The sequence below is a fragment of the Scyliorhinus torazame genome, chromosome 6 (assembly GCF_047496885.1).
Source record: "Scyliorhinus torazame isolate Kashiwa2021f chromosome 6, sScyTor2.1, whole genome shotgun sequence".
NCBI lineage: Eukaryota > Metazoa > Chordata > Chondrichthyes > Carcharhiniformes > Scyliorhinidae > Scyliorhinus > Scyliorhinus torazame.
In genome coordinates, this window is record NC_092712.1 from 29,252,012 (window position 1) to 29,264,071 (window position 12,060).

Consider the following 12,060-nt stretch of genomic DNA (forward strand, 5'->3'; position numbering starts at 1 on the left):
GGGTTGGGGCAGGATCAGGGTATTGAACTTGATGAACAGCCATGATCATAATGGATGGCGGAGCAGGCTCGAAGGGCCGAATGGCCTCCTCCTGCTTCTATTTTCTTTGTTTCTCTGAGCAGGAGAGAGTGAGGGATGGAGCAAGGAATGGGGTAAGAGTGAGGGCAATATGTGATGCAGAGGCCGAGGGATGGAAAGAGAGAGGGGAGGGATGGAAGGAAAGGAAGATGTAAAGAAGTGGAGGGGGGGGGAGGGGAGTAGGGATTACCCACCTTTACTTTAACTTCCTTTTTCTCATCTTCATTGTCCCCTTCAGCTGCCTCGTCCTCATCAGACACCTCGTCGTTCTCGTCTGCCTCCTGGTTACCCTCGAGGCGATTCAGCCTCTTTCCCTTCACCAGGATTTTCCCCTTCAGTTGCTGCGAATAATCCACCACATCAAGAAACAATTACTAAATGTACAGGAGGTATCTCTTATACTGAATTCCCCCCCACAGCCCCCCCCCCCCTTCTCCAAAATATGACGGTGGGCCCACTCCTATCTCGAACGGTTGCATTTGCTGCCAACGCCCCTCATGTGCAGTTGTGTGATGGCGACAGGAACAGGATAGCAGCCGCCATATTTAGGGGGGCTGATGTGCGACAGGACGCGTGTACGGCCATCTCTGCTCCTGTCCACAGGATTGGTGGTTTTGCCTCGTCTTTAACACTCGCAGCAACCTACAATCCACTGACGTTACTCTAAAAACATTCACCAAGCAGGCATCAGTGACCATATTGTGTTGCCAGGAGACACCGTGAGCTTTGAATGCTCCGACTCAAGGAGGTGGACAATCGGCCGTGTCCACCTGCACGCTACAACTGGCTCACCTCACTTACCCCTCGTCGCTAATGACCATTCCTTCCTTGATCACACTCGGGGAACGGCACCACAGGGACCTTCTCAATTGTAGGCCTGAGGTACCCTGGGAAAAAGGGGCATATAGCTCATGGACCAATACCATCAGGCTGCCTCCTTACACACCACAGTTTTACTGCCTCCGTGTAAAACTGAAGTGGAGTTATCCCAAGTGGAGCACCCCAAGGTGCTAAAGGCTTCTTACTACTTTGGTCCCCTCCCCAGTGTCTCACTGTTGCTTCACAGCTCCAGGGTCCCAGGCACGATTCCCGGCTTGGGCCACGGTCTGCGTGGAGTCTGCAAGCCCTCCTTGTGTGTGTGTGTGTGGGTTTCCTCCGGGTGCTCCGGTTTCCTCCCACAAGTCCCGAAAGACGCGTTGTTCAGTGAATTGGACATTCTGAATTCCCCGTGTGTACCCGAATAGGCGCCGGAATGTGGCGACGAGGGGCTTTTCACAGTAACTTCATTGCAGGGTTAATGTAAGCCTACTTGTGACATTAATAAAGATAAAGTTTATTATAGTCATAGAAACTCTACAGTGCAGGATGAGGCGATTTGGCCCATCAAGTCTGCACCGACCTTTCGAAAGCACACTCTACCCATGTCCTCACCCTTTCCCCGTAACTCCATAATGTAACCTGCACATCCCTGGACACGGAGGGGTAATTTAGCACGGCCAATCCACCTAACCCGCACATCTTTGGACTGAGGGAGGAAACCGGAGCACCCGGAGGAAACCCACGCAGACACGGGGAGAACGTGCAGACTCCGCACAGACAGTGACCCAAGCCGGGAATCGAACCTGGGACCCTGGCGCTGTGAAGCAGCAGTGCAAACCACTGTGCCACCCTCGTTGTCAGAATTTGGTACCACATGGCTCCTGGCTCCATTTTCTCCCACCAAGCAGGAGGTGGAACTGCAAATTACTCGTAGCATTTCCACCAGCGGCCGATTGTGATCAGCTCCCTCCATACAGGTTGGGTGGAAGTAGTGATCTGCCAGTATGGTTCAAACGCGTGCTGTACATTTATCACTGAATTACTGGGAGGGCGGATTGCTGAATTAAATTACTTGACCAGCATCCTACAAAAAAATAAACTTGTGTTGGATGGAACAAGCCCTCTTTGTGCTCCAGTTAAGTGGGAGCCCAAGACTGGTGGCATGACCTCTTCACGCAGCAACAACCGCCCCCAGCTGCTAAATTGCTCCGTTCTCTTGCTGTGAAACACCCTCTTGTTTTGGTGAAAAGCTGTCGCCGCACAGCCCCTTGATTTGCGACAAGCAGAATTTCCCAAAATTCCTCCTGCCAACCAAACAAGGAGCGGCCGTCGGTGACACAATACAGCTCATCGGACTGAGGCTTCGTCAAGTGATGCAGGCCTCGAATCAGCTCAGCATCTTCTGGGGTCCTAACACGCGCTAAGCCCCATTCGCCCATCGCCCCTCCCCCCTCTCCTCCTGTTGTCCGTAATCTCCTCCAGCCCCCGCCACCCTCTGAGGCAGCTGCGCTCCTCCAGTTCTGCCCTCTCGCACTTTTCCAATTTCTACCACCCCACAACTGGTCGACATGCCTTCCGTCTCCATGGTCCGAAGGTCTGGAATTCTCCATCTCATAGAATTTACAGTGTAGAAGGAGGCCATTTGGCCCATCGAGTCTGCACTGGCCCTTGGAAAGAGCACCCGCCCTAGGCCCACACCTCCATCCTATCCCCGTAACCCCACCTGAACCTTTTTGGACACTAAGGGCAATTTATCATGGCCAATCCACCTAACCTGCCCGTCTTTGGACCGTGGGAGGAAACTGGAGCACCCGGAGGAAACCCACGCAGACACGGGGAGAATGTGCAGACTCCGCACAGACAGTGACCCAGCGGGGAATGGAACCTGGGACCCTAGAGCTGTGAAGCAACTGTGCTAACCACTGTGATACCGTGCTGCCCGTATCTATGCCTCGACTGCCGGGAGTAGGCCATTCATCCCCTCGAGCCTGTCCCGCCATTCGTTGAGATCATGGCTGATCTGTGACCTAACTCCATACACCCGCTTCTGGCCCATGTCCCTTAATATCTTTGCTTCACAAAATCTACCTGTCTCAGATTCAAAATTAACTGTTCTAATTTCAACTGCTGTGTGTGGGAGAGAGTTCCAAACCTCTACCACCCTTTGAGTGAAGACGTTCTTCCCCCCCATCTCTCCTCAACGACCTGGCCCTCATGTTTAGACTGTGCCCCCCAGTTTTAGAATCTCCAACCAGTGGAAACAATTTATCTTTATCAACCCTGTCGTTTCCTGCTAATATCTTGAATACTTCGATCAGATCATCCCTGGACATTCAAAATTCCAGCGAAAACAGGCCGAATTTGTGTAATCTCTCCACGTAACTCTGTTTACTTATTTATTTGTTTGTGGCACGTTAGCACAGTGGTTAGCACTGTTGCTTCACAGCGCCAGGGTCTCGGGTTCGATTCCAGTCTTAGGTGACTGTCTGTGCGGAGTCTGCACGTTCTCCCCGCGTCTGCGTGGGTTTCCTCCGGGTGCTCCAATTTCATCCCACAAAGTCGCGAAAGACGTGCTGTTAGGTGAATTGGATATTCTGAATTCTCCCTCTGTGTACCCGAACAGGCGCCGGAATGTGGCGACTAGGGGCTTTTCACAGTAACTTCATTGCAGGGTTAATGTAAGCCTACTTGTGACAATAATAAAGAGGCAGCAGGGCTAACCACGGCACCACCGTGCTGCCCTTCCTCCACGTAACTTAACCCCTGTAAGTCCAGGTATCATTTTTGTAAATCTACATTGCACTCCCTTCAAGGCCAAACTATCCTTCCTCAGGTCTGGGGCCCAGAACTGCTCACAGTGACTCCAAGTGGGGCCTAACCTGGATTTTGTAAAGCTGCAGCATAACCCCCGTGTCATTATACTCCAATCCTCTAAATATAAAGGTTAGCATTCCATTAGCCTTTCTGATTATTTTCTGCACTTGTTCCTGGAATTTTAAGGATCGATGCACCTGAATCCCGAAATATCTTTCGACATCCGCTGTCCCTAACCTCTTTCCATTTAGAAAGCACTCTGCTCTGTCCTTTTTTGGTCCAAATGGATGACCTCACACTTGCTTACATTGAATTCCATCTGTCACAATTTTGCCCATTCACCTGGTTTGTCAATATCCCCTTGCAATGTTATGCTGTCATCTAGACCGTCTACAATGCCGCCTAACTTTGTATCACCAAAGACTCCTTCAAGCCAACCTCTTTTTGACCGTGATTTTGGTCACTCGACCTGAAACATCTCCTTGTCAGCTTCTGCCTGGTACCCGTCCTGTGAAACACTTTGGGGTATTTTATTCTGTTAAAGGCACTATGTAAACGCCAGTTGTCACGCTGTAGTTCTTGCACAAGGGTTCTTCCACCCAAACCATGCTGAAGTATTTAATGAGCTTTGCTTTAGTTGCCCTCACTACAGCCGATCTGGGGTCGCACTCCAATGTCCTTCCTTCTTACAAGTCTGCCTGCGAGACCAGCTGGCGGAGAGTTACTGGCAAGCTATTGGACTGCAAAGGTCTTCAAAACCAACTTGAAACCTGCCCCCACCCATTGATTTCCAGTTCCCTTTCCGGGTGTAATAGTGGAAAGAGTTCCTTGTTATCGACCCAATCTGTTCCCCGCAATATTTGGAACATGTCAATCAAACATCCCTTCACCTTCTCAATTCCAGGGAGCACAAAGTTAGTTTGTGCAATCACTCCTCACGATTCAATCCGTGAGGGTCCATTCTGGTAAATCTACACTGCTCTCTCAAACGCCAATTTATCCTTACCACGGCGCGGTGCCGTGATTTGCTCACAATACTCCTGGTGTGGTCTAACGGGTGCTTTGTACAGCTGACGTATGACCTCTACCCCCTTGTATATTAGTCCTCTAGGTCGTAGAATCGTTACCGCACAGAAAAGGGGCCATTCTGCCCATTGTGTCTGTTCCAGCTCTCCGGGTGAACAATTAACTGAGTGCCAGTCTCCTGTCTTCTCCCCGTAACCCAGCACATTCTCCCCTTTCAGATAACATTCCTTTTTGAAAGCTTCGATGGAACCTGCCTCCACCACACTCTCAGACAGTGCGTTCCAGACTCTAACCCGCTGCGGGGAAAAGAATTCCTCACGGCACTTTCACCACTTTTCCGTATTAGTTTTAATCTGTGCCCTCTTCTTCTTGATCCTTTCACGAGTGGGAAGCTTCTCTCTTCCTACTCTGTCCAGACCTCTCATGATTTTGAGCATCCTGACGGGCAGCACGGTGGGGCAGTGGGTTAGCACTGCTGCCTCACGGCGCCGTGGTCCCAGGTTCGATCCCGACTCTGGGTCACTGGCCGTGTGGAGTTTGCACATTCTCCCCGTGTTTGCGTGAGTTTCGCCCCCACAACCCAAAGATGTGCAGGCTAGGTGGATTGGCCATTTGGCCCACCGAGTTTGCACCGACCCTTCGAAAGAGCCCCCGACCCTTATCCACTCCCCCGTCCACCCGAACCTATCCCCGTAATCCAGAACCTAATCTGCACATCCCTGGACGCTAAGGGACAATTTAGCATGGCCAACCTAACCTGCACATCTTTGGACTGTGGGAAGAGACTGGGTGAGCACCCGGAGGAAACCCACACAGACACGGGGAGAAAGTGCAAACTCCACACAAGACAGTCACCCGAGGCCGGAATAGAATTCGGGTCCCTGCTGCTGTGAGGCAGCGGTGCTAACCACTGTGCCGCCTATGGTTTACTTCGCCTGGAGTTACAAGTCTCTTTGCATCCACTGTTTCGAGCCTTTCATTATTTACGAAGCACCCTGACCTATCCTTTTTAGGATGAGATCACATTTGCAGTAACGGAAGAGTGCATGAGCACTTGAAATAGGGGCAGGCGTAGACTATTCCGCTCCTACTGCCTGTTCCGCCGTTCAATACCATCATGGCTGTACAACCGCTCCCGCCCTGTGGTGCGCTGCTCCTTACCTCAGGTGAGGGGAAGTTGGTCGGGGCTTTGCCGTCAATTGTGCTGGTGAGCAGCATGTCTCCAAGGATGCTCTTCATGTGCTGGGCCATGACAACCTGCTGCTCGATGCTGCAGTGATTCTCCAGGGACAGGATGACGGGATAGGGAGAGGCCTGGGAACAAACATCACAACACGTCGTCACTACAGTGAACAGGCTTCGGCCTACAACAAGGAGTTAGGAACAGGGCAATACTGCAAACAGGAGGCCAAGAGTGGAGTCGACATAATTGGCCACCTTTGATGGAGGCCTTGCTCTATGTGTGGAAAGCATTGATATCAAAGTGATTAAACCCCAATCGATCATCAAGGTTTGATTAGGGATGACCTAATAGAGGCCTTGAGTTCATGAAAGGGCTCGATAGCGTGGACATAGCGAAGATGTTTAACCTTACAGAGGAAACCAAAGTTAGAGGCCATAAATAAATGATAGTCTCTGATAAATCCAATAGAAAATTCAGGCAAATCTTCTTTACCCAATAGTGCTCGATTGCAACCCCCTCCCACAAACATTCAAACCCTCCACCACCGACGAACAATGGCAGCCGTGTGTACCATCTATAAGATACAGCAGTGCTAATCACAGTGCCATCCCTGTGAGGCAGCAGTGCTAACCACTGTGCCATCCCTGTGAGGCAGCAGTGCTAACCACTGTGCCACTCCGTGAGGCAGCAGTGCTACCCATTGTGCCACCCCCAGTGAGGCAGCAGTGCTAAACCACTGTGTCACTCCAGTGAGGCAGCAGTGCTAACCACTGTGTCACTCCTGTGAGGCAGCAGTGCTAACCACTATGCCACTCCGTGAGGCAGCAGTGCTAAACCACTGTGTCACTCCCGTGAGGCAGCAGTGCTAACCACTGTGCCACCCAGTGAGGCAGCAGTGCTAAAAGTGTTGGCGCTGTGCAAAATGCATTCTGTGCTAACAGACCATGGTGCACAGCTCCGGGAGTCCTCACTGCGACAGGGAGTCGGGAACCCAGGAGAATGTGGACGGAAAAAATGATTTACGGCGATGGTCTCGCAACCGAAATACGGCAGCTACCAGCAAAGACTGAACAGACTGGGCTGTTTTCTTTTTAGAAAAATGAAGAGGTTTGGAAAATCCCGAACGGGCTGGGCAGGGTCGATGTCGAGTGAACGTTTCCACTTGTGGGAGTGTCCAAAGACAGAGGCCTGGGTCACAAGGCGGTCTTCAATAAATCCATCGGGGGAACGAGGAGCGAGGTCAGTCCTGGCAAGAGTGGCCAGAGTGTGGAACTCGCCGCCACAGGAAGTGGTCGAACAAAATAGCTTAGATGCTTTCCAAAGGAAACGAGATCGTGGACACGAGAGGGAGCAGCAACAACTGATACTCATCTACCATCTAAAGTAATGAAACATCCCATCGGCGCTTCACAGGAGCTTTATGAAGAAACGTTTGACAGCATAGCCACACGAGGAGACAGGAGGACAGAGGGATAGAACCTTGACCAAGGAACCGCGTTTTAAGGAGCCGGGAAGCCAGGCCATGAGGCAGGGATATTTAGGCAGAGAATTGCAGAATTCGGGGCTCAGACTGCCGAGCGATGATGGCCACTGGTGGAGGGATTAAGTACAGGGCTGCACTGTGGGGCTGGAAGAGCTTACAGTGATAGTTTTTTGGGGGGGGGGCTTAACCAGAAATGATCCATCTCGGATTTAAAATTAACAGCTGATTGAGCGCCAATTGCCATTTGCAGGCGAGCGTTTCAAACTTCTACCTCCTGTGTCTGACAAAGTGCTTCCCACCATCTCTCCCAAATGGTCTGACACTAATTTTTAGACTATGCCCCCTCGTTCTGGAAGCTCCAAACAGTGTGGGCGGGATTCTCCGTCCCGCCAGCCGGCCAATGGAGTTTCCCCATTGTGGGCACCCCCACGCCGTCGGGAAACCCCCCGGGCGTGGGCGCGCTGCCGGCGTAACGGAGAATCCCGACAGCGGAGAATCCAGCCCCAGATCACCAGGAGAAAGTGGAGGCAAAAAATGATTTACGACGATGGTCTTGCAGCTACCAGCAAAGACTAAACAGATTGGGCTATTTGCCTTCTCCTGTTGAGGTGGGTGGGGCAGGGTTGGCCTGACGACGTTACACCGTTTGGAGTAAGCAGCTTTAGCGATGGGAGGGGGTACAGAGTACAAAGTTTACCTTGCAGCCAAATAGAACACCGAGGTCTGGTCCAGCCTGGGACAGTCTGCGACGGTCGCTGGAGGGGGTGGGGGAGGAAATGGGAGTTGGGAGCTTGGGACCAGAGACAATGGCTTCAGTCTTCCAAATGTTTCACTGGGAGGAAATTTCCGCTCTCCCAGTACGATGTCGGAGAAGCAGTCTGATAGTTTAGCAACAAAGGAGGACTTGGAGACAGGCGATGGCGAGGTGGAGCTGGGCTTCACCAGCCACGAGGAAAACTAATACTCAGGAATCAAAGGCCACGCTGAACAGCCGAGTTGAAGTAAATAGAAACTCTTGGGGAGCACAAGCACCATACAGATGGTCTGAGTCGTATAAAAACATACTTTAACTTGAGTTCATAGAATAAACATTGTTTTGCTTTAAAAATACTTTTCCATTTCTGCTGTACCACACCTGTAGAGTGGGCCGTGTGCTCCCCATACCACAATCTATTAAAAGTTGTGCGTCAGGTGAACTCCATGATACACTTTGGGGTTCTCTAAACCCTGGCCCATAACACCTGCTGTAAGTTTAACAATTGAGGTAAGACTTTACATTCAGGGAGTTTCTAACCATCTTTCTTCCCTTCTCTCCCGAACATGCCGACAAGTGTTGATATTTATTGGACAATATTTATCCCTCAGCCAACACCTCCGTTTGGTCAGTGCCACGTTTGGAGGGCTCTGCTGGGCGCAAATTGGCTGCTGCGTTTTCTACAACAGTGACCACACTGCAAAAAGTACTTCATTGGCCGCAGAAACCTTTGGGTTTCTCTGAAGTTGTGGGAGGCGCTACAGTGGGAGGCGCTACATAAATTTAAGACTTATTTCCTCCCTTTGCTCGAAATACAAGCCGTCATTTCAAGGTTCATCCTCATGGCCTCGGCTGGACTGAATGCCAAGTGCCAGAGGTGAAAGGTCAGTATCTAACCCTCAGCGCCACCCCATAGATGAGTGTTTTTCTAACATTTTTTTCGGGGACCCATTTTTAGCAACCGGCCGACCTTCGCGACCCACGCCGGCCGGCCTTCGCGACCCACCGTTTTCTCTTACCTTGTTCGTTGCTGACAAAAATGGAGGAAATGGTTTTGGGTCCCTTTGGCCCCCAGAACTTGGAGGGAAAAAAAGGCTGCGACCATATAAAAAAAATGCGGCCGCACTGCGCATGCGTGACCGATCATCGGTGCGCATGCGCATAGTTTGGCGCATGCACACCGATGATCGGGCAATCATGTGCAGTGCGGCTGAATTTTTGTATCTGTTCCTGGCCATTTTGAAGCACGCTTGCAGCCGGATTATTGAAAGGCAGCTGTTGCACGTGGATTTGCGCGATCGGGAGCGCCGCGACGGACGGCTCGCCGACCCTCCCAACTCCCGCCCGCGGGTCGCGTCCCCGAGTTTGACATTGCCTGCCATAGATGAATCCAAAAGGCTCTCTCGCTTGCGAAGAACGGAACAACCAAATCTGGGTCTGAAGCCTTGCGCTGAGTCCTTTGAACCTCGGCTTACCTTGAAAGCGTATTGCTTTATGGTTTGAATGACGTCCTTGAAGAGGATTTTTGAGGTTAGGGTGTAGCCGTGGTAAATGACCGGTTCTCCGTCTCGCCCGTCCCAGCAGTCCAGCTCCACACAGCGGCAGCCTTTGTTCAGGGCACTGTGGGCAAGATACCACAGCTCAGCTTATTATAGCATCACACAGCGTACGAGGCCATTCGGCCCACGGTGCCTGTACCAGCTCTGCAAAAGAGGAATCCAGCGGGTCGCACTCAACTGCCCTTCCATAATCCTGCAATTGTGTTTCCCCCTCGGGTCTTTCTCCAATTCCCTTTTGAAGGTCATTATTGACCCTGCTTCCATCTCCCTTTCAACAACCCCCCTGTCAAAAACTCTCCCAATTTCCCCATCTGGTCCTTTGGCCAATTACCCCAAGTCTGTGCCCTCTGACTGCCAAGCTGCCTCCCTCAGGAACGTCTCCCTTTACTTTGCTCCAGCAAAACCGAAAATTGCTTGCTTCTGTTATTTTCCGTTAATCTTGATTGGAAGAATAGGGAGGTCAGTTTTTACGTGGAAGGTTCAAGTCTAGGTGGGGTAAAGGAACAAAGAGATGTTGGAGTAAAAAATACATCAATCACAAAACTGCGCCAGAGGTTGCTGAAGTCAACAACAAAAGCAAACCAAGCACTAGGCTTTATTTCAGAATCACACAGTGCAGAACAGGCCCTTCAGCCCTTCGAGTCTGTACCGACTCGCGACAAACACCTGACCTGCCTACCTAATCCCATTTGCCAGCACCTGGATTGCTATGACGTGCCAAGGGCTCATCCAGGTACTTTTTAAAGGATGTGAGGCAACCCGCCTCTACCACCCTCCCAGACAGCGCGTCCCAGACCGTCACCACCCTCTGGGTAAACAAGGTTTTCCTCAAATCCCCCCTATACCTCCTGCCGCTCACCGTGAACTTGTGTCCCCTCGTAACTAAAGAGGGAGACAATTGAAAAGTAGGGGCGGCAGGGTGGCGCAGTGGTTAGCACTGCTGCCTCACGGCGCTGAAGATCCAGGTTCCATCCCGGCCCCGGGTCACTGTCCGTGTGGAGTTTGCACATTCTCCCCGTGTCTGTGTGGGTTTCACCCCCACAAACCCAAAAAGATGTGCAGGGTGGGTGGATTGGCCACGCTAAATTCCCCCTTAATTGGGAAAAAAGAAAGAATTGGGCACTCTTAAATTTATAATTTAAAAAAAAGGAGAAAAAACAAAAGTAGGGAGGTTATGCTAAATCAGTATCAAACCTTGGATTGGATTTGTTTATTGTCAAGTGTACCGAGGTACAGTGAAAAGTATTTTCCTGCGAGCAGCTCAACAGATCATTAAGTACATGAGAAGAAAAGGGAATAAAAGAAAATACATAATAGGGCAACACGAGGTATACAATGTAACTACATAAGCACCGGCATCGGATGAAGCATACAGGGTGTAGTGTTAATGAACTCAGTCCATAAGAGGGTCATTTAGGAGTCTGGTGACAGTGGGGGAGAAGCTGTTTTTGAGTCTGTTCGTGCGTGTTCTCAGACTTCTGTATCTCCTGCCCGATGGAAGAAGTTTTGCGTATTGCGTACAGTTCTGGTCACCTCATTATAGGAAGGACGTGGAAGCTTTGGAACGGGTGCAGAGGAGATTTACCAGGATGTTGCCTGGTATGGAGGGAAAATCTTATGAGGAAAGGCTGATGGACTTGAGGTTGTTTTCGTTAGAGAGAAGAAGGTTAAGAGGAGACTTAATAGAGGCATACAAAATGATCAGAGGGTTAGATAGGGTGGACAGTGAGCGCCTTCTCCCGCGGATGGAAATGGCTAGCACGAGGGGACATAGCCTTAAACTGAGGGGTAATAGATATAGGACAGAGGTCAGAGGTAGGTTCTTTACGCAAAGAGTGGTGAGGCCGTGGAATGCCCTACCTGCAACAGTAGTGAACTCGCCAACATTGAGGGCATTTAAAAGTTTATTGGATAAGCATATGGATAATGGCATAGTGTAGGTTAGGTGGCTTTTGCTTTTTGACTTCCCATGTCGGTGCAACATCGTGGGCCGAAGGGCCTGTACTGCGCTGTATCATTCTATGTTCTATGTTCTATAAGTTGGAAGAGTGAGTAAGCCGGGTGGGAGGGATCTTTGATTATGCTGCCCGCTTTCCCCAGGCAGCGGGAGGTGTAGATGGAGTCAATGGATGGGAGGCAGGTTTGTGTGATGGACTGGGCGGTGTTCACGACTCTCTGAAGTTTCTTGCGGTCCTGGGCCGAGCAGTTGCCAGACCAGGCTGTGATGCAGCCCGATAGGATGCTTTCTATGGTGCTTCTGTAAAAGGTGGTAAGAGTCAGTGTGGACATGCCGAATTTCCTTAGTTCCTTGGTTAGATCGCATTGCATATATTTCTGGTCACCA

General features: G+C 50.8%; 1 protein-coding gene across 4 annotated transcripts in view; it reads right to left on the reverse strand.

The window, feature by feature from the left end:
• plcd1a (phospholipase C, delta 1a) overlaps window positions 1–12,060 on the reverse strand; it is a 155,393-nt gene that overhangs the window by 16,594 nt on the left and 126,739 nt on the right. For all 4 annotated transcript variants that reach the window (XM_072508065.1, XM_072508067.1, XM_072508064.1 and 1 more), the window contains 3 exons: window positions 9,633–9,777; window positions 5,899–6,051; window positions 273–419 (listed from right to left, as the gene is read on the reverse strand). In XM_072508065.1, the coding sequence (XP_072364166.1) occupies window positions 273–419; window positions 5,899–6,051; window positions 9,633–9,777 (445 nt within the window). The remainder of the gene's footprint in view (window positions 1–272; window positions 420–5,898; window positions 6,052–9,632; window positions 9,778–12,060) is intronic.